The sequence below is a fragment of the Colletotrichum fioriniae genome (genome assembly GCF_027942845.1).
Source record: "Colletotrichum fioriniae strain IMI 355084 chromosome Unknown scaffold_12, whole genome shotgun sequence".
NCBI classification, from domain to species: Eukaryota; Fungi; Ascomycota; class Sordariomycetes; order Glomerellales; family Glomerellaceae; genus Colletotrichum; species Colletotrichum fioriniae.
In genome coordinates this window covers 961,741-983,048 of record NW_027076848.1, presented here as the reverse complement: position 1 = coordinate 983,048, position 21,308 = coordinate 961,741, and the positions used below count along the sequence as shown (strand labels likewise).

Genomic DNA, 21,308 nt, shown 5'->3' with positions numbered 1-21,308 from the left:
ACCGGATGGTCCCTCGGCAAGCCTCCACGATGATGACGCTCGTGATTGTCGGCTGCGCCTGTCAAGAAATGGGAAATGGGTGTAGTGTCCTGCCAAGCTGCCGGTTGCCGGTTTGGAACTCTCAGCCCTGCCCATTCGCACTCGCTTAATTACCTTGACAAGCTGGCAGACCAGAAACAGGTGGTCTTGACTGGGTGACTGGGCCGACTCACCTGATATATGTTCAAACGGTCTGCTGGCCTCAGAAGTGGGCTTTCAACGGCTCTGCTCCGGACATCCCATGTATTACCTCATTAGGGTAGGCTCTGTATATACGCTTGGATCGGGCAGCCTTCCCGTCCCATTAAGCAAGGGAGGCCGGCATTTGTTCTACACCCTACGAAGAGCCATATGCGGCATAGGAGATCAACCGGCACGGGTATCGAAAAAGCTTAATGTCGGCGAACGGTTTGTAGATCAGGAGGCCTTGCAGCCGGTAGGGCCTTACGCTCGCCTAGACGGGTACTCTCATGCTAGAATGTGTGAGGAAGCCTGCAGAGACAGCGCCCCTCATGCAGGCTTTGTGAAGTCTGGCTTCTCCCCAGCCGTCGCAGCTATGCACGCAATGCGGAAATATCGATGGTGTTTCCCCTTCGGATATTCGTCTTCCACAATCTTGGCCATATTAGGCGGCCTTCCCCACACAATTTAGATGACTTGTAGGGCTACACGAACGGCTCGGATCCGGATGGCTTGCAAGGTCTGCATATGAAAAGTCCAGAACAGCTGATATGCTTGGATATGGTACTCTGCAGTTGACTTTCCATACTTCCCTTGATATAATCGTGGTTAATTTTGTTGTGCCCTTGCTGTACCTATGGGAAATCGACCCCTTGGCCAAGTGCTCTGACCGCTGGCCAAGCAGTGACATATCGAAAGGGTCTAGTTTCGACTTGTTCGAGGGAGCATCTGCCGAAGCCCAGAAGAATACCCGTTTATCTACAGCGCCGATGTGTCTAGGACATCATCGTCTGCTCTAAGTCAAGGTGTGCCAATAAGTGAATAGCAATCAATTGACTAGAAACCATGTTGGCTTTGGGATTTATCGCCCAATAAACCTACTTGTCACCAGCAATTTCCCATCGGCAGGCTGTCACTAATCCTCTCCCGCCGGGAGAGCCGTCGGGTCATTCTTACGAAGAACTTCATATTCCTTGGAAAAGCTGCAAATCGGCCCGATGAGCAGTAGTGGGCTCACATCATGAGAGTGATTGCACCCAGTCTCATCTTCTCTGTTTTGACGCGAGAGCCGTGGCCAAATGAGGAAATTGTATCCAAGCTGCCCATCGCCCAAACTGTAACACACCAGACAGTTCAACGCCGCCGCCCAGACTTCTAACCTTCCCCCCTTCCGGTGACGCGAGATTTTTGACGTTATCTGCCCAGCGAGTCGTGTCAACTGAACCAAAAACCCTGGACTGGAGCTTTCCGCGCTTGACCTTTCCGATGTTGTACCCGTTCTGACAGGTCGGCGCCAAACGGCTCTCGGACGTTCCGAAAACCAAATTTGGCCTTGCCCCATGTTCTTGGGTGCCTTCCTTTTTCCTAGAAGGTCACTTCCCCTCAATCTTTAGTCCTCCTTCTCTTGAGAAAATCCGAACCACGACGGCGGGTCAGAGGGAACCGAAATCGAACTGATTGCATCCATCCTCAGACAAGATAGGCGAGTCAACTCATGAAAGCAGCTATGGGGGTTGAATCATCGCATTCGCACAACACCTGAGCCGCGACATCTGGACCCGAAACACGGTCTCTGATAGGTGTTCTGCCGCCATAGAAGAGCACGGAACTTGTCCCAGGAGACACTTTCCACACTACCTGACACAGCATCCGAGTCGCGCTGTCTGGCGTGTGGAGGTTGATGAGCGGGTGAACCAAAGAACCAATCAAATCAGCTCTGTCGGGACTAGGAACTGCCATCCGGGAACTGGGCAGAAATATTCTCGACCCCGGTTCTGGGTCTTCAGACACAAAGGCTTACAAGTAAAGAAGTGGACTGGATGACGGGAGTTTCTACCCGGAAGTTCAATGGATACGTTGTTCTGCAACAAGGGGCAACTTTGTCAACTAGTTCCAACTCTGGGCCGTGCATGGATAAGGTGAAAGAAGCAGTTCATAACACAACATGACAGGAAACGGCGTACCAAGCGTAGTCTCCAAAAGGTGCAGTGGTTTGGGCTGGATGTCCATCTCTGAGGTCCCATACTACCTTGGTGCAGCCAAGCTATAGGTCTCAACTTTTGTCAGAGCTAGATATCATGGACAACGCAACCTACAGATTAGGGATTGTTATTTACACGCCTTTCGTCACCAACATCAGATCGGGCTCACTGGACCAACCGCTAGCTTTACTACTCCTTGATTGTCACTCTCACTCATCCAGCGGGTCAGCCCTGCACAACTTCAGTCCCTTCTGGGGAGAAGCCTTGGACTGGGCGAATTACTTTAATTTAGAGCGACATTCTCAAGGGAGCGCGATTGATACGAAGGCTTGACGATGAACACCACCGCGGCAGTCGCGATTAGTCGAAGCCTATGTTGCGAGCCTAGGAAATACAGCCAACCTAAATGAGGGGATTGCCAAGTGACTTAAGCCCCGACAACACGCATCAGCATGTGAGCTCACTAGTTGAATCTTGTCCACGTTAGTGCTCCAATTTGGTTTGTAAGGGACTTCAAGACTTTGAGTTTTCGAAATAGTCTTCCCGCGCGTTCAATTCTACACAGGCACACAGGCTTTTCCTCTTGGTACGTCGACCAATAAACTTTTAACGCCCTCTTTCACCCCAGAACTTTGTCCCGACTCCCCACAGACAGAACTCTCTAAAAGTTTCCCGAACCCTCAATCCACTCTCCCTTCACAACATCCGACTGCCTTGTTTCTCAATCGTTCGTAAAGTGCCTTTGTTTACTACTACTCACAATCATCGTAAACTTCTCTCCCCACAACCGGCCGCCTTCTTATCAGCGCCTTTGCCGACAGTAACCGGCATACAAGTCTTCCCGCACACTTGCATGTCCTCTCCACTAACAGTTCCACAGAGTCCCGTTCTGACTATCCCAATCCATCCATATTCCCTCACCCGGCCCAAACTTGCATCAATCACCGGGCGCTTGGTCTAGGGGTATGATTTTCGCTTCGCATCTACATCTGGGCTTCATCGTGAGCTTCAGTTGCGCAATCTGTGAAAGGTCGTGGGTTCAATTCCCACAGTGTCCAATTGTTTTGCCAGATTCGATCGTGAGACATCGTTTTTGATGCTGGATTGAAGTTGAGTCAATTTTGTGCCCATGTGAGTCTAAGCCGGGCAAAATTCGGACTGCCATGACCGTGTGCATTCAAAACAAGAATTGAGACACATGTTGCTTACTCGATATCGCCTGATTCCGGGGTGCCATTTTGGCATCTTGAGTTTCTTCAAAGTTTTGTCAGTTGTGGGGCGAGTCTGAGTTGAAGCTCTAGCTGGCATGCATAAGACTACCTAGTCACCTTTACACTCAGTCACAGCTTCAAGTTCCTCAGAAGTCACAGTAAAATTAGGGGGTCAATGGCCGTATTGATGAACTAAGATCTATGGACTCTAGGGTACTGATTCGTTTTTTTGGCATCCTCGTTCAATGAATTGCCTCTGTGGCTTACTGGCTGATGGGTGAGGGCATTCCTGACGTGCTCAGATCATCCATGCACGTGTGGGGAATATAATCTTCAGAACAGGTGCTACGGCGTTGCTTCTTGTCTTTGGTAGGCCTCGAAAGCACCATAGCCTGATAAACAGCGTCAGGCTCAGGATCTGAGAGGCAGTCCACACCAGGAGCATTAGTTCCCACAGCTGGCCGGCTTGCACCAAGTTCCCCGCCAGCCTTTCCCGTAACCTCATCGTCAACTTCGGATGGCGCTGGCGCGCGGGTTGTACGGCTACTACTTGGTGAAGTCTGAAACACAGAACTGATCTTTCGCGTGATCTGCTGCATGAATCCTGGTTCTGGTTTGCGAGTGTCCTGTACCAAAGGCTCTGCGAAATGGGCAGAGCGTCGCCTGCTATTCACGGGTAATTGGCCTGGTGCCTTGGTTTCGCCGCGTGCGCGCGAGTCGACCAGAGCGTCGGAACCTCGGTGAGAGGGCTTCGGTCTAACACTCGCAGGATCATCTAGGGTAGGATCTACCTCGAGAGCTGTACCATGGTCGGAATCTCTATGAGGTAAGTCCTTGTTGATGGGTGCGATACTACCAAGTCTCGCGTCAATTCCCAAATGGTACATGTTGACCTTGTCTTTGTCCTCATGTTGAAGAGTGACAAGGCTAGCCGGGGTGCTGAGCCATTCATCCGTGCAGTGTCGCTGTGGAAGGCTAGGGAATGAAGTGATCGAGGAAGCTTCGTCATCGACGCTGGATTCCTTGACGTTCTCTTTTTGAGGATTCGGTTCGCCTACAAGCTCAGACCCGAGCGAGAAGCCATGGAAATCAGGTGCATCCGATACAGCATCAGAATCAGAAGCCCGACTGAGACCCTCAATGACGCTAGACACATTGAACATGGAAGAGTTGGTCTGGGACACGGCAGACGTCGGCACTTCGGAGGCATCCGAAACTGGCTCTCGCTTTTGCTCAGAATGTTCTGCCAGCGTATCAGCGAGCCACCGTATATCAGTGATACTGTCCCGTGAGACAATCGTGGTTATGGGTGCCGGTCGGGCTACACTTCTTGACCGGACTTGACCATCAGTGGCGCTTCGGTTAAAGAACGAGGTCTCGGGCTCGTTGATGGTGGTGGCTGCATCAACTGCACGAGCAGGTTGCAGCTCAATAGCAGTCTTGAGGAAACTCGGCTTCCTGGTCAATTTTGTTTGGACCGTAGTATTAGTTGCTTGTTGGGCTTTGATAGCATCCTCCATGGTTGTATTGTGCTTGCACATTTCTTTGAAGACGATCTCCACAACGTCTTGTACTTGATCATCGGTGAGTACGTACTGGCATGAGGCTTCGTTGCATGGTGTTTCTCCATCGGGATTATTTGGGGAAATATCCGGCGTTCTCCGTTGACCAGCAAGACGCACCCGTACCTTTTCCATGATTTGCTGCATCAAGGTATTGGGCTTTCCCCAAATGCTGTACCCAGACCCTCTTTGGGTGTCGGAGAGATGCTCGGATCGCGATGGGTGTCGGCTATGACGAACATTGATGGAGCTCTGGCTGCCCGAGATATTGCGTCGGCCTCGTATGTGTGTCACCGTGGTGCCATGTTGAATGTTGGAGGTCAAGGCCGGGCCGGATCTGTGGTTCGTTCTCCATCTTGATGAGCTCTGGGACTCGTCGGCAAGACACTTGTTTCCTACAGTAACGTTGATTAGCAATAAGATGATAATGTGTCTTAGCAAATCATGATTTGACCTAAGATACCTGACAGATTCCCCTTGGTGACTGCCTCTGCAGCGGCGGGTGGCAGACAGCGGTTATGGGCTTGAGCTCTAGTCTGGTCCATGCTCATGCATCTTGATGGCCGCCGGATAACCGGACTGGCTTGAGGAGTCCATGTCATGGTTTCGGCGTCTCCATTGCTGAGCAAACTACAGTCTAGGGTAGTGGGCGGACCCGGGGGCACGATAGATGGACGTCGGCCTAGATTGGGGTCCCTCTGTGTGGTGGTCGGATAGATGACGGTGCCATTGTAGCATGAGGGAACGAAGACACCTGGTAGCTGATTTATAATTGGGGGGCGAATCACAGAAAGGCTGTGTTCTCGAGTCGATGGTGCGGTGCGGAACTCTTCCTCGTCGAATTCTGAAGGTTCATTCATGTTGGGTTCGGTCGAAGGCTAGCTAGCAAGGAAATGGAGCAAAGTTATACGAAAAGAATAGAACGGTACGAAGGAAGGGTCATGAAGAGGAATAGAAAAGTGACTGTCTCGAGAGGGCTAGAAAACAACGCCCCTGGTTGTCATCGACTTGCAGTCAGATGTTGTTTGCTAGGATTGTTGTCGTGGATGAAGCTGTAGAGAGAGGAAGGTAGGTTGAAGGTAGACGCGAAAGGAGGCGAGATTGGCATGGGATACTCAAATCACAGTGCTCAACAAAATGTGAAAGAGCAGAGCATCGCTGCTTCCCCGTTCATAGAGCATGGTTTGACGTCAGGCTGGAAGGAGCTACGCGACTATCACCGTTGGCGGTCGCCGCGTAGAGGCCAGCGCAGGGAGGGCACCTTGGCAGCTCATTCTCAAACGAAATGGATGCCGGTAAGACAGATGCTTTTCAAAATGAGTGATTGCGGTAAGAAGAATTTATGAAATTCGACTAAAACTGATGATATTCAAAAAAGAGTTGATCCCCGGTGTGGTACCATCTCTTGGTGCTCATGCTAGGATCGTTTGCGGACTAGAACTCGTAGCCAGTCGAGTAAGCTGAGACGACAATGATAGACCATTGACCACTCCACTTCCCAGCCAGTCTGTCCTGACCAACGGACCTTAGAAGACACCTGCTATTCCGGTGATCAGAATGTACTTGAAGGCATGTATATACCTACTCAGTGAGTTGTTGATGAGAGTATCACAGATGAGACGAACGGAGGTGAGATGACATAAGCAGGTCGAAGTGGGGTCACGGTGTCAACGCACAGTGTCGGCTGCTGAGCACGGCCCCGAGTGGAAAATATTCTGGACCAATTGAAATCCCTGCGCAACACAAAGCAAAGGGTTTTCGAGGGGGATCGGCAAAATCCTCTATACTAGCAGAGGAGCTTACTTTTTTTTTTTTTTTGTCCGTTAAGCTCCCGCTGGCATTCATTCTTTTTTTTTTTTTGACGGGCAACGACGCTCAATCAGCGTCCAAAGTTTGCTCCTTTACGGCTCTCTCTCCCTGCGGTGCGGTAATATCTAATGATGCCCCCGAGTGTTGCTCCGACTGCTCTGATCCTGCTGGGCCTTCCGACACCAGCAGCGCCTACACGAGGTTGCACATCTCTCCTTTCGACCAGGACCTCTTGAAAGTCGTTATCCCAGCTGCAATCCTGCCAAACGCCCGAAACATCTCCTTCCACACCATCGAAACCTTCCCCGATAAGCGTTACGGCTTCGTCGACGTACCCGAGGCGGACGCTGAGAAGATCAAGAAGAGGCTGAACGGCGCCGTTCTGAAGGGCTCCAAGATGCGCATCGATAAGGCCCGCCCCGCCGAGGACTTCATGCCCGTGGCTGAGAGCGAAGAGACTGGCAAGAAGCGGAAGAAGTCGTCCAAGGAGAAGGAGGAGAGGAAGAGACAGAAGCGCGACGAGAATGTCCTTGAGGGCGTCGAGCTTCGCGATCGAAAGGTCAAGCGGGGTTGGACCGTTCCCGAGGAGGCCAAGATAAGGGAGAAGAAGAGCAAAAAGGAAAAGGGAGAGAAGAAGGAGAAGAAGGACAAGACAAAGAAGCGCGAGGAGCGCTCGAAATACACGGATAGGGAGGAGTGCCTACTCAAGACAAAGCTGCCGTCCAAGCAGCTCCCGGCGGCTGTCGACCCCGAGGACGAGGGAGACCGCAAGAAGCGCAGGAAGAAGGCCAAGGAGGTTGTTATCCACGAGTTCGAAAAGACGACAAAGTTCCCTACCTTCCTCAAGGCCGCTAAACCAGCGCCCACTGAGAACCTCACAACCGAATTCGTTGAAGGAAAAGGATGGGTTGATACGCAAGGGAACCTGATCGAATCATCCAAGACTAGGAGAACGGCCACGGCACCTGTTCCTGAATCCAAGGCTCCCAAGCCTCCGAAGAAGGCCAAGGCTCCCACGCCGCCGCCTGTGGACGACGATACTACGAGCAGTAGCGGCACCTCATCTGACGAGGATACTTCTTCAGACGAGAGCTCAGATGAGGAGCCAGAGCCGGCCAAGGTCACGGAAACGATTAAGCCTACGCAAAGTGTCAAGGTGGCACCGGTGACACCTGCAAAGCAAACGCCAAAGGCTGCGGATGATGACACTAGCAGCGAATCATCATCATCGTCCGATGACGATAGTTCCGACTCGGACGAGGAGGTAGTAGTCGAAACTACAAAGACTTCGGTCCCTGCCAACTTCGACAGTCCACTGTCCGCAATCAAAGCCGCCGATTCATCGCGGCCCAGATCCGCCGCTTCCAACGCCAGTCTTACTATCAAGATACCGCCATCGACTCCAGCCCAAGTTCACCCCTTGGAGGCTCTCTACAAGCGCCCAAAGCAGGACGGCAATGAGGACACCGAGCCTGCCAAAGAAGCCGAACCTTTCAGCTTTTTCGGCGGCGGCGGTGACGATATTGAAGAAGACGAGGATGTCGCAGCATCCAGCCAAATGCCCATGACCCCGTTCACCGCACAAGATGTCGAGTGGCGCAACGTTAGAAGTGCTGCACCCACACCCGACACAGCACACCCGAACCACACGAAGCCATTCTGGGCTATCGGCAATGAGGGCGAAGAGGAAGAGGAGGATGACGAGGAGACCCGCGAGGAGATAGAGGCGACGTTGAACGCGGAGCGAAACGCCGACCCTGAGGGCAGCAGCGGGCCCGGAGGCGATTTCCAAAAGTGGTTCTGGGAGAACCGGAGAGACCTCAACCAATCATGGATGAAGCGCAGGAAATCGGCGGCCAAGGAGAGGCGACACCGCGACAACAAGTCGCGCGCCTCCAAGGCTGTGTAGAGTATAAAGAGGGACGAATGCATAGCAAAGCATCAATAGAATCGCAATATCTTGAATTTTACCTATCCTGGCCACTATCAACATGCGACTGAGATCTAAACATGGATAGGATAATTCAGACAAACAGGACTCTGACTATCCCATTCACCTATTGACATCTCGGCCTCCCGCTGCCAACAGAGCACGGAATCTGATCATAATCTGTTATCATCTGGCTCGTTTCCCCCTCCCCTTGCTCGCAGTTGGGGTAAGATAGGTAAGATAAGACAACCCCGGCTTCCCCCGCCCCCCGTTGGGAGAGATTCAGGGATTCAGGGAATAGCAGGGAAGGCATATCAAAAACTCCGTCTGAATACATGTAAGCATCTTGGCCCTCGAAAAAGATCCGTAAGTTGACCAAGCCGTTTGGATCTCTTGGCCTCTTGGTTAACCCTCTTTCCAGCGAGGCCAGGGGCGCATTATAACGACCAAAGTTCAAGATCCGGCCTTTCGGACAATTCGCCGGCAAGGGGGAACACCAACATCGGGCTTGGCCCCGCCCTGCTCCTCTCCCGCCTTATCATCCCGCATCTCAAGTTCTTGACCACCACCCCCGCCTCCTATCAACATCCTTTCCGGGTCGTCAGCTCGTCGGCAAAGATGCGATGCGGCTTCGCGGCGTGCTCGATGGAACATCATATCCACATCCCTGCTGTATCTCGCTCTCTCCCCTTCAGCATCGAGTATCATTACCCAACGCAACGGTAATCTTTTCGCCTCCAACCTCTTCGTTGTTAGAGATATCTCTCCCTTCATTGGTGTCTTATCTGTCGTTAGTCAACCGTCCAGTCTATTACAACTAGACGTTAAAGATGCAATTGGGCAAATACACACTGCTTCCCGAGACCCGCGCTGCCCACCATCCGATGCAGAATCACAGGGCCATCATGCATCAAATCGCCTTGTCACTTTCCGTGTTGGTTGCCGTACTGCGGTAGTTCACACCAGGATTAGCCACGCGGTCGGCTATTTTGCGCTCAATGGAAGCGATCGACCCTCTAGATCTCTCCTCTCCCTACCTCGCTCTACCCTCTCCGCGGGAATCCTTATCTCGACTCTTCGACTGGAGAGACTCGGGGAGGGGGGTTACGTTGCACTTCGGCAGTCGATATTGACAGCCGATATCCGTATCTGCTGCACACACGCAATAGTACCGTCGCATTGATGCTCATATAACATCCGTTCCTCCAGGTAGGTCGACAAGCTATGGCCAGTTCCTAGGTTGTAGCAGGCAAGCCGATGTGAAATAACCCTTGATCGCCTCGTTGAGATCCCGTCGTGAACTCTAACCTTTCCTTCCTGCCCCTCCAACCTCGAGGTTCCCGCCCCGGTGAACCATCGCGAACATGGCCTCTCCACAAGACATTGAGGCTCCCGCCGTGGATGAAAAGAAGATCGCCATCGTCTCGGACCAGGACCAATCCGACACCACCAGCGAGCGAAATGGCGAGACCGACCTTGGTGAGATTTACGTCTTCCTGTCGCCCACGACGGGGCTACATAGCAGGACTGAAAGAGCTGTTTATGCTAACGACATCAACTACAGTCGCCGTGGAAGGCCAGTATACGAAGGAGGAATACCACAAGCTCAAGAGAAAGGTGGACAAGTACCTCCTCCCCCTCATGTGGATATGCTACGGCATCCAACAAACCGACAAGACGGCGCTCGGCACCCAAGCCATCTTTGGTCTCCGTCAAGACACAGGACTCAAGGGCCAAGAGTACAGCTGGCTCACAACAATTTTCTGTACGTTCCATCACACATCACAACTAATCTCCGCATGCCAAGATCATCCTAACAGAACCCCCTTCACAATACAGACATCACATACATGTGCTTCGAATTCCCAAGCAACATCGTCCTCCAGCGCTACAAAATGGGCCGCACCCTCTCTGTCTACATGATCTGCTGGGGCATCATCGTCCTCTGCATCGGCTTCGCCCAGAACTTCACCCACCTCATTGTCCTTCGCGCGCTGCAGGGCGCGTTCGAGTGCTGCATCTCGCCTGGCTTCATGTTGTTGGTCGGCACATGGTACAAGACGCGGGAGCACGCTTCAAGGTCCCTTGTCTTTCAGAGCGCGAATGCCGGGTTTGGAGTCATTGCCTCGCTCATCATGTATGCTATTGGTGCTTCGACGCAGCATAAGGAGGGGGCTCAGCCGTGGCGGTATATTTCGTTTGTGAGTTATTTCGAGGCCTAATGCATCTCTTAATGTTGGTAACGGATCGTATTGCTAACATGGGTTTCCAGTTCTTGGGTAGCTTGACAACTGCCATCGGATGCCTCTGCCTCTTCCTCCTCGGCACGCCATCTGAGGTGAGGTGGCTGACGCAGGCTGAGAAGGATATGGTAAGAAAACTGTTGTATCTCTTGTCAGATCCGATACTGATTCATCCTAGGCCAGCGCGCGAATCATCTCCAATAACACCGGCCACGACCGCACCGCCATAAAGGGGTGGAAGTGGAAGCAGGTCGGCGAATGCTGCCGTGACCCCATCTTCTGGTTCGCCGGCGTAAACGCTTTCCTGAGCTCCGTTCCCAATGGCGGTCTCACCACCTTTGGAAGCATCATCATGACTTCCTTTGGCTTCAGTATGACCTCTCATCAAACCTCCCTCATTCACTTGCTCCATACCAAGTTCCATACTAACAGAAGTCCTTCTCCAGACAACCTCCAAACTATCCTCATCGACATTCCCCGCTCCGTAATGTCCGTCATAATCTTCATCGGCGTCGGCCTCCTCACCAGCAAAAAAGCCAACCTTCGCCTCTGGATCATGGCCACCTCCGTCCTGCCCCCCTTCGCAGGCTTCCTCGGCATGTCCCTCCTCCCCAACGATCCGGCAATCAAGTGGACAAAGTGGGGCTGCTACTTCATCACCGTGCCCTTCGTCCTCGGCCTCTTCCTCGCCTGGACCCTGATCCCGAGCAACATTGCCGGCCGCACCAAGCGCACCATGACTTCCAGCTTCACCTTCGTCGGGTACTGCGTGGGCAACATGGTCGGAAGTCAAATTTTCAAGGCGCAAGATGCGCCAAAGTACACCCCTGGAACGATTGGGTGCGCCATCTGCTTTGGGATTCAGTTTGCGTTGATTTTGACGTGGCGGTTTGTGTTGGTGAGGAGAAATAAGCAGAGAGATGCTGCTATGGCTGTTGATGGGTTGACTGTGGAGGAGAGGGCGAAGAGGGGCAAGGAGCTTGGGGAGCAGGATTACACCGATTTCGAAAACCCTTACGTGAGTAGACCCGGTCTGGTTCGTTGTAGTCTCTTTGCTAACGTCAAACCAACAGTTCCGGTACACACTCTAGAATACCTTTGGGTGGGATACAGTCCAATTTCATTCAGGTCATAGAGATGAGAATGAGATCATATTGAGGAAAGAAAGTAGAGTAGCGATAACGAAGGGTATAGTACGAATCCCACCACAGAAAACCAACGAAGACATGATAAACGTTCACCAATATTACTTCCTTACGCAATCGCCCCTCTGGTGATTTCTAGCAGACACATCCACATCTGCCACACTCACAAACCCATAATCGTAGACATCAGCATACCCAGCATCCAGCTGATCATGACAGCACCGGACCCCTCGCTTCACAATATTTTACTCCCCACGAGGTACTCCTTCCGAATTCTCATCATGATACAAATCAGGACACTTAGCCCCCTTCTTCTGGAAAACCCACCTCTTGATCCACCATGGCAACACAGTCTTGACTTGGTACGAAGCGTGCTTCCGCTCCGGCACACCAAAGACGTAATCAAGCTCCTCGAGCGACTTCTGCTTCGTCTCCGGAACGAACAGAAAGATGAGCGCGAGGGCGACGAGGTTCAGGCCCGCGTAAAAGCAAAACACACCGGTGGACGTCATGGCGATCAGCATGCGCGGCAAGGTCAGGGAGAGCACGGATGCCCAGAAGTTGTTGGTTGCCACGGCCCAGGACATGCCGATTTCGCGGTGGGAGAGGGGGAAGACTTCGGCGGAGTACATGAAGGGGACAGGACCCTCGCCTGTTTTGAGGTGTTAGTTGACTTTGTAAGATTCAGTAATGGTGAGGATTGAAGTTACTTACCTGGGGAATAGAATGCCGCGAAGAGGTAGACGAACGTCGCTACTGCGGCGATTCGGGCGGTGCTGTCGTTGATGAGGTAGCAGAGTCCAGCAGCTGCACGACCACGTTAGCACTCATATGCAACGTCTTGTTAACATGAAGACTTGACGTACTGAGCAGAGTCCAAAACATGTTCGGGAATGTGAACAGCAAGAGAGTTCTCCGACCAAACGTATCAATCGTCCATACGGCAGGCCAGGCGAAGGTGAAGTTGATCAAACCGAAGCCGAAACTGGCCCAGAGTGCGGTGTAGTCGCTGATACCACTCTGCTTGAAGATGGTCGCGCTGTAGAACGAGATGATGTTGACTAGAACAGTATGTTAGTCCTCTGAACCCTTTCACTTATAGCCATGTTTGAAGAGTACTTACTTCCACACATCTGCTGCGCAATCATGACAATACCAGAAGCCCACGTCGCCCGCCTAATCCGAGCAATCGTAAACAGCTCGACGAAGCGTGTAAACATGTTACTCGTGACCTTGAGCCCAGACTCCTTGATCATAGTCTCCTCGTACTCCAGAAGCGAGTGGATGTAGTACAGATCCCTCGCCGCCTGAAGCTCCGTATTGCGCAAACGCTTCAGCGATCTCCACGCCTTGAGATGCCTTCCCTTCTTCAGGTACCATCGAGGAGACTCGGGGCAAAAGTACGTCCCAATGACAAGCGGGACGGCCGGGATGAAGGCGGAGCCGAATTGGAGGCGCCAAGCAATGTCGCCCGTCTTACCGACAATGAGGTTGGCGCATGTGCCAAGGAAGATGCCTTGCGAAGAATTAGCATTTTTTGAATGGTAGCATGCCAAGCAAAACACCAAGAGATCGGCAAGAGTCAAGATTTCTTGGTGTTTTCTTGGGACGGGGCTGTGATTTTGAGGCTCACCGAACGCAGTCCAGACCTGCCAAGACATTACCAAGCCGCCACGGATAAGAGTGGGGGAGTTCTCGGCGGAGAAGACGGGGACCGTAACTTCTTTCAAGCCCATGCCGATGCCAAGCAGCATTCTGTGCATAATCAGTGAGCATCACGACGTCGCTGGTGGGCGTTAATTTGGGGGCTTTTTCTTACCTGCAAGCTGCGAGCTGTCCCCATGTCTGCGACACAGCCATGCCAAAGGGCGCGAGCAACGAAAAGATGGCAGCGATGAAGATGACACCGCGTCGACCGAGGAGATCATTGAGAGGATCCGAGATCCAGCCAGCGCTGTCCGCCATCAATCAGCACATCTCTCACTTGTCCTATCCTGCACGGTTCAATACTCACAATAGGCAGATGGTAATGTAAGGCATGGAGTTCACAAGGCCGATAATCCAGCTATTCTTCGCGCAGTCGCCCTCGTTGGCGACCGGCCCGCAGGACGAACCCGCCGTGTCAGGGATGCCGAGCGCAGTGGGAAACGACAAATTGGCGCCATTGGACCCGGTCTGGTGCAGCGCCGTTAGGAAAACTAAGCTCCCGGGAGATCATGCGGAATTTGCGGGGAACCCGCAAGGGAAAAGGTGGATAATAATAAGAGGGGAAGACGAAGGACATGGCATGGAGAGGGGGGGGGGCGCGAAGGATTCAAACCATGTTTGGCTTACCTGATCCCAGCCTTGAATAGCCGCCGCGATAGAATTGAGAATGATGGTGTAATACAGAGCCCAGGGGTGCTTCCACCGGTGCGTCACCTCCTGGCGCAGCGCGTCCCTCTCCGCTTCGTCGAGCTCCTCGATGGACTCGAAGAGTGCCGGGTTCTGCGCGACGAGAGCGCCCTTTTTCAGCAGCGGGAGGATGTCTTCGGGCAGGTCGTGTTTCTTGTGATATGCTGTTACCTGGTTGAGGAGTTCTACTTTGGGGATGCCTTTGAGGGGGTTCTTGATCTCGCCCTCGAGGTTTTGGGTGAGTTCCGCAATGGACTTTTTGCGTTCGTCGTGGTGCTCGACGCCGTCTTTGTGGATCCTGGAGCTTGTGTAAGTTGCGTCCCGGTGGAGGTTCACGCGGGAATGCTGGGTGCGATGAGTTTGGGCTGGGGGTTACGTACGGTGATTCCGTCTCGATTCTCTTCTCTGGTTCCGCCATGATGGACGTGGTTCACGATGAAGATTTCTTGTACAAGGCTGCAGTGAAGCTGTGCGCGCGAGAAAGTAGCTGCCGTGGGTGACGCAGTTGCACCGTGCCGCTCGATAGCTTCAAGCCGTCCAAAGGGAGGGGGGGTTCAGATTAAATATCCAGAATTACCCGTCCAACGTCTGAGGGGCCGTCCCTGTCATCTGAATCACCCTGTCTCATCAACACCATGTACTTCAAAGTAGCGGGCGTCGGGTGAGCATGTAGCCGGGGTGTTGGTTGGGTTGGCGGGAACAAGGAGACGGCTGGAGGGCATACTTTTGGGAGTGAGGGTGATGAACGGGCATGGTCGTATGAGTTGTACATCATCGCAACCTCTCACATTGCATTCGGGCCACCGAGGTAGACCAGTGAAGCAAAGTCATTGAAACAAAGCCTGGCTAGCCAGGCCATCAGGTAGACAGGCGACGCCTCTAATCTTAGGGAAGTGAGATGGGAGCGCCCCGAATCGGCCTAACGCTGTTAGAGCTCCCTTCGATTCTATGCGGGGTCACAACAGGCGTGACAGGCTATTTCATGCAGCTTATGCTGTAGACAGCTGCAATGGCCTGTCTGTCTGGCCATTGAGGAGGTAGTTCACCTTGATCTCGTTGGTCGCGTGGCACATGAGGGGAGGATGTCTCTTCCTCCTGTAGCGGGAAAAGCTTAGGGAAGCTTGGTCTGCGACAAAGTACCCGAGCGTCAATTGAGCAAGAGTTATTTGGGAAGCTCTCTTCAGCCAATAATGTGTCGAACCTTTGGTTCTACGAGGGATGGTGGGAGTGTGATGACGATTGCTACCACGTTGGGACTTTGAGTAAACGTATGTGGCGCACCCTCCGCAAAGACGCCTTGTAGGAGTCTAGGACCGGGGTCGAATCTGGGGACGCCCCGGGATCTGACCGCACGCACCAAAGTCCCTTGTTTGCTATTACTGTCAGACAGCCTTGGATGGGTGAGACAAGCCAGGCAAACACTCTCCAAGGTTGCCAAGGCTGAATTCGGTAGGGTTGGGTGATGGACGGCGATCTCCGCCTGAACAGCACCAGAAGACGCCATCCTTTTGGTTTTTTGTAATGAGGCTTGCACGGCAGGATCTCGCAGCCTGTGTCACCCCACATGCCGATAAGGTAGCTCATGGCCCACAGCAATGTGAAGTCCTTTGCAGCCTGTAACAAAATGAGCTTTGAATAAATAGCCAACTTAGGCTCAATGTCACATTAGGGGGAAACTACCCTCTTGAAGGAAAATAGGCAAGTTTGAAAATAGGTGATACTGGATGATCCAAAGCTTATCGATGTAGACTAACCGGGAACCATTACTTGGACGGCAGCTAGATTCTAGAAACAACTGATCGACATACATAACTCGCCGATTTGAAGGTCTTCATCTTATTCTGTGTGATCGGATGAAACATTCCGTAGTAACACTCTAATACCGCTTGTTTAGACCTTCGGTCTCGGTAAAGATCAGTCTAGCTCTAATGTCGTCTTTACAAGCTTTCAAAGTTCGCGGCCGGGAAGCTAAATGAACTTGAATCTAATTATCGTATCAATACGACAAGCACAGCTGCTACGCTCTCATCGATCCAAGAAACAATTGTGTGTACTTTGAGAGCTGCCTGTGAGTTCTGTACCGCGAAACTAGCGATACCGAAAAGTCTGCTCTATCTGAAGGATGGTCTGGATAGCATCCCGTTTGGCTTTCATATGCATGCACATTGACAAGTAGATTGAGATTAACGAAAACGACGTCGCCGACTACATGAGTCAATGAGTATCTCCACGCAATATGAGGGTTCAAACAAGGGCGATGAACCTGCTTTATGGAGTCTTGAGCCGATGAAGGCGTGGATTCCAATACTCATACATAGCATCGCAAGAGTCTCAGGAAGCCAAAAGTCTCCCAAACCAATAACAACGGGCACATCGGAATTGCCCCAGGCGCCAAGCGATCTTGATGTATCAAAACTTGAGATCCAAACAAGTCATGTCCTCTGTTCCACAGCAATACTCGCCAGCCACCGTCCGCACAACGACCTTGATTGGCACTCGAAAAAGAAGAGAAAAATAATGCCATTACGTGACATCACCCCAGTAACCCCCCGCCAAATTGCTCATCCCCGGAACCAAATGCCGCGGGAATCCGTGATGCGTAGTAAGAGCATCCATAGTGGAGAATAAACGGTTGGACGGATATCAAGACGGACATAGCGAAGGAGGGGCCTGCAGCGCTTGGCTCCACTCCGAACCTTCCGGGCAGCTCCCGGATCCCGAGGTTCCCGCCCAGTGCTGCTGCTGCCTTCGATAGCGTGCATGCACGCTTTTGCTGATTAAGCACAGGATGTCTGACACTTTTGAGTTTTGCGATAAACAACTGCACATCTCCTCCAAAACTATCTATCAATATTCAAGAAGTTGTGTTTGAGATGGCTGCTTCAGCGCCTGCTTTCAAGCAGGCATTCTCACCGCAGCGAATTTGTCTCCTCATCGGTTTCTTGATATGCTCCACTATCGCCGGGCCGGCGATCGGCGCGGATCTCCGGTGTCCCGATTACGTCATCCAGCATGGTAAGTCAGTCACGTATCCGATGCTGGCATCTCATAGCTGGGGATTACATTTACGGCCTTCCAATTTACTAGAGGTCTGATATGGCATGTAGCACCTCTCATCTGGCTTCACTCTGAGGATCCTTACATGCCTAGCGACCTCTTGACGCACATCCAACATACCTCTCCGGCACTAGACGGCAAACCTATCCCGGATATCTCAACTCTCGACCTTGATAACCTGAAAACACTAAACAAGTTTGGAGACGAAGTAGCTCTCACGTCAAACGACGATCCGTTAAGCTACCCAGAATGGATTCACGGTGAGACCCCCGACGCTGATGGCAGAATCAACAACGCCACACCATGCGTTGTAGTTCTCGTCGAGAAGGGAGAGCGGGACCTGGATGCGTTTTACTTCTACTTCTACTCATTCAACGAGGGCATGAATATCAGCCAAGTTCTGGAACCATTCAATCGTATGGTCAAGGGCGAGAAGGCGCAGTCAGGGATGCACTTTGGTGATCACGTCGGGGATTGGGAGCATAACATGATTCGCTTCCGAGATAGGAAGCCGACTGGAATCTACTACAGTCAGCACGTTGATGGCGCCTCTTTCAGTTGGGATGATTCAGCCCTCACAAAGACCGATGGAAGGGTTTGTGACTCTACTTAGTCTCTCAGCTAGTGGCACGAGAATTTACTAACTTCGTCAAGCCAATTGTTTACAGCGCACGTGGATCTCATGCCAACTATCCAACCCGTGGGTGAGTTCATTGTCTTCTTATTTGGGTCCAGGGCCTAGACTGACTCAATTAATTAGCAACCAAATACACAACTCCGTCTTGGTCGACTACTGCGACGAAGGAAAAAGATGGGACCCTATTCTCTCAGCATACTTCTATCATTTCGATAAAGAGTCCTTCACCGTCACTAGATTAGATCCACCAGCCAGGTCATCCCCAACTCCGCCACCATCCTCAAACTTGACGTCCTTCTTCTACTACTCCGGCCGATGGGGGGACATAGCATACCCAGCTTCCGATCCCCGCCAGGAAATCGTTCCCAAGTTTGGATTGAAGAGGATCGAGTCTGGCCCAACTGGCCCTCGACACAAGCATCTCGTCAGAAAAGGCCTAAAGCCAGACCAGAGGCGCAAGATGGGATGGATGGAGTGGGGAGTCGGCATTTACATGTCCCTGTACCCGTGTTGTCTGAGAGGATGGAGGAGGTGGGTATCCATGGGGCTGATCATTGCAGTGCTATCAGGAGCTGTCATTGGGGTTGTCGTGGCTGTGAAGAAGTATAGAAACAGGAAGTATACGAGGTTACAGGCGGAGGATATACCACTAGATGACTGGGCTCTGGAAGATGAGGCACTGCTGTCTGCGTCTGACGAGGAAGATGTGGATAAAGCATCCAATTCTGCTAAACGACATTGATAAGATAAATTTACACAAAGATGATAAATCCTTCTTCACAATCATGGTTCCTAACCAAGTTCCAAACCCTTCCATAGGATTCCAATCCACGATCTTATCGTTTGCTAGATTCCAGAAGACCAACAACACCTCGCATATTCTCCATTTTACCATAAATATCGTATCTAGGGAGCAAGCGATTCGTCGACTCGGTCGCCAACCAGAGAGGTGATCTGCCTTTGTCGTCACACAAATTCGCGTCTGCACCCGCCCTGAGTAACGCCTCCACGGACTCAAAACACAACTGTTCTGCCGCGTGAGCTAACGCTGTGCGACCATTCGTGTCTTGGATATTGACATCTGCTCCATGTCTTATCAGCGCTTTAACACCCTCCACTACGCGGTCTTGAGCTGCGTTTATCAGAGCCGTATTCCCTTCCACGTCTTGAAGATTGACATCGGGACCGTGATCCAATAATCTCAATGTGGCAGCTGCCGCGCTGATGCGAGAAATTTTCAGCTTTCTTTCTGAGGGAGCACGTTTCGTGATCTTCGCCCGACATTGGAGTTGTGTCGCCATCATGAGGGGAGTCCGACCCTCGTTGTCAACTGAGTTGATATTGACTTTACCCGTCCGTAGCAGGGCGTCGATGTTTTGGCAGCAGTAAACTTCTGCGCTGTAGGACAATGGGCTCCGACCTTGCCTATCCAGGGTATCTGGCTCAAGTTTGAGCTCATCCAACAGATATGTCAAAATGGCCGCATTGGCGGGTCTGTTCGCCGCCTAGCTGACGGGAGATCTATCGCCGCGATCGGATTTGGCGAAGTCAACTTGATGAGTTTCCACAAGAAGTCGCATCATGTTGAGACGTTCTTCCTCTGCAAAGCTCGGTCGAAGTTCATTCCTTTCCATTGGATTCGCAAGTTGACAAAACTGGGTTCGCCAAGTCTTTGGATCCGAAGAATTGAAGTCAAACCGACTGTCAGAGAGTAAATGATTGACAGTCTGCGCACTACCCCATTTGATAGAATGCGTCAGTAAATCAGCAAAGTCGGCGGCATTCCAGCTGGCAAAAGTGCATTCCTCAGCTACAAGAAGCTGGAAAAGCTCAGAGTTGTCTGCAGCGATCGCGTAGTGTATGGGGGTCCAATTCCGGCGCACACGACAACGAGTGGTGATACTTGTTCTCGGATCCTTCAGCAGTGCATGTGCCACAGCATTGTGCTTGTGAGCTATTGCTACTGTCAAAGGAGTGCTTCGGATTCCATTGAGGGCAATGTCTCCGTAGTCTGTGTCATCATACAGTTCAAGGAGAAGGCGCGCAATTTGAGCGTTGCCCGTCCATGCTGCCCACCATAGAGCTGTGATGCCTTTTCTGTCAACCTGTCGTCCGGCCTGAGGATCTTCCACTAACAGCCTGGAGACCACCCAGTCAAAGTCAAGTATTATGGCGACAATCAAGGGGCTTCCACACACGTTGCCAAGCAGGTGTAGGCAAGAAGAGGCCAGGCTGTCAAACCCAATATCGAAATGCCATCTCGGAGGTCTGTATTTTCGCATTAGGTTGGAAGCCTCAAGCGGCCCTTCCTTCTTAAGAGCTATTTTGCAGAGATATATCGTTTCATTTGCAATAGATTCGATGTCCTGTGCATTGATGCTGTTGAGGTGACGAGCCCAGGACCTCGAAGTATAAGCTGCCATTTCCCAATCAGATCCTTTGTCATTGTGCTTTCCAGCAAATTTTTCAAAGTCTTTCTTCATGAGATACCAGACACACACTTTTGCTACCACTAAGTGGGACTCTCGTAGTGTGATTGAGTGTATCCAAGTTAAGTTGTGTCTTTCATCTTGCGCATCAAGCATCATATAATCTGAACTCCGCATCAAAAACTCTCTGGAAGTTTCGTGAAGGAGATAGACTTTCCCATCAACGACGGTCACAAAGAGCCCGCAGATTTCTCTCAAGTATGACAGGAACCTGTGAGTCGGCTCTTTGATGAGTTGTAAGCCTCTGCTGTGCTCTTTCGATACAAAGTGCCGTGGATATCTGATCGAGAGACAATGATGTAAACGCCGCAATGATGATTTGTAGAACCTTTCGGGCTCGTTCCTTGTTCGCACTTCGGTCCAAAATCTTTTCGTACAGTCCATCTAGCTTCTCTGGCACGCTGCTCAAGACGCTTTGAATACTTTCATCCGTGGGAGACTCGAGACGGTCTTCGATATAATCGAGTGCGAGCTTAACCCATAGGTAGGTTCGATGTTGTGAGTTCGACAAGCTTTGCTCCAGCAACTCAATTTCATGAGGTTCCAGTAGTCGAGCTTCTGCGATGCTCCTTACTCGGTGGCGAATGACGACGCCAATCTCACCAGAGATTCTTTTCGATTGCAACTCAT

The 21,308-nt window shown here is 51.7% G+C and overlaps 5 protein-coding genes and 1 non-coding gene across 6 annotated transcripts; 4 read left to right on the top strand and 2 right to left on the bottom strand.

Annotated features, from left to right (window-relative positions):
* The first annotated feature begins 3,147 nt into the window (after positions 1-3,147).
* N0V96_009487 lies at positions 3,148-3,259 on the top strand. Its single transcript has one exon. It is a non-coding gene; the product is annotated as a tRNA-Ala (tRNA).
* A 416-nt stretch (positions 3,260-3,675) lies between these two features.
* Positions 3,676-5,109, bottom strand: N0V96_009486 (uncharacterized protein; the record flags this gene model as incomplete). Its single annotated transcript, XM_053198316.2, has 2 exons — positions 3,676-5,007; positions 5,101-5,109. 2 exons carry the CDS (start codon positions 5,107-5,109, stop codon positions 3,676-3,678), a joined length of 1,341 nt encoding a protein of 446 aa, XP_053044209.2.
* A 1,805-nt stretch (positions 5,110-6,914) lies between these two features.
* Positions 6,915-8,692, top strand: N0V96_009485 (uncharacterized protein; the record flags this gene model as incomplete). Its single annotated transcript, XM_065758654.1, has 2 exons — positions 6,915-6,984; positions 7,035-8,692. 2 exons carry the CDS (start codon positions 6,915-6,917, stop codon positions 8,690-8,692), a joined length of 1,728 nt encoding a protein of 575 aa, XP_065612719.1.
* A 1,385-nt stretch (positions 8,693-10,077) lies between these two features.
* N0V96_009484 (uncharacterized protein) lies at positions 10,078-12,047 on the top strand (the record flags this gene model as incomplete). Its single annotated transcript, XM_053198318.1, has 7 exons — positions 10,078-10,192; positions 10,278-10,478; positions 10,553-10,914; positions 10,986-11,084; positions 11,135-11,327; positions 11,403-11,974; positions 12,030-12,047. 7 exons carry the CDS (start codon positions 10,078-10,080, stop codon positions 12,045-12,047), a joined length of 1,560 nt encoding a protein of 519 aa, XP_053044211.1.
* A 299-nt stretch (positions 12,048-12,346) lies between these two features.
* Positions 12,347-14,913, bottom strand: N0V96_009483 (uncharacterized protein; the record flags this gene model as incomplete). The annotated part of the gene is made up of 9 exons (XM_053198319.1): positions 12,347-12,753; positions 12,816-12,908; positions 12,968-13,162; positions 13,225-13,617; positions 13,735-13,856; positions 13,921-14,055; positions 14,116-14,276; positions 14,436-14,793; positions 14,876-14,913. The coding sequence occupies 9 exons, from the start codon at positions 14,911-14,913 to the stop codon at positions 12,347-12,349; spliced, it is 1,902 nt and encodes a 633-aa protein (XP_053044212.1).
* A 2,455-nt stretch (positions 14,914-17,368) lies between these two features.
* On the top strand, positions 17,369-18,165 carry N0V96_009482 (uncharacterized protein; the record flags this gene model as incomplete). The annotated part of the gene is made up of 2 exons (XM_053198320.2): positions 17,369-17,510; positions 17,603-18,165. 2 exons carry the CDS (start codon positions 17,369-17,371, stop codon positions 18,163-18,165), a joined length of 705 nt encoding a protein of 234 aa, XP_053044213.2.
* Between the last annotated feature and the right edge of the window lie 3,143 nt (positions 18,166-21,308).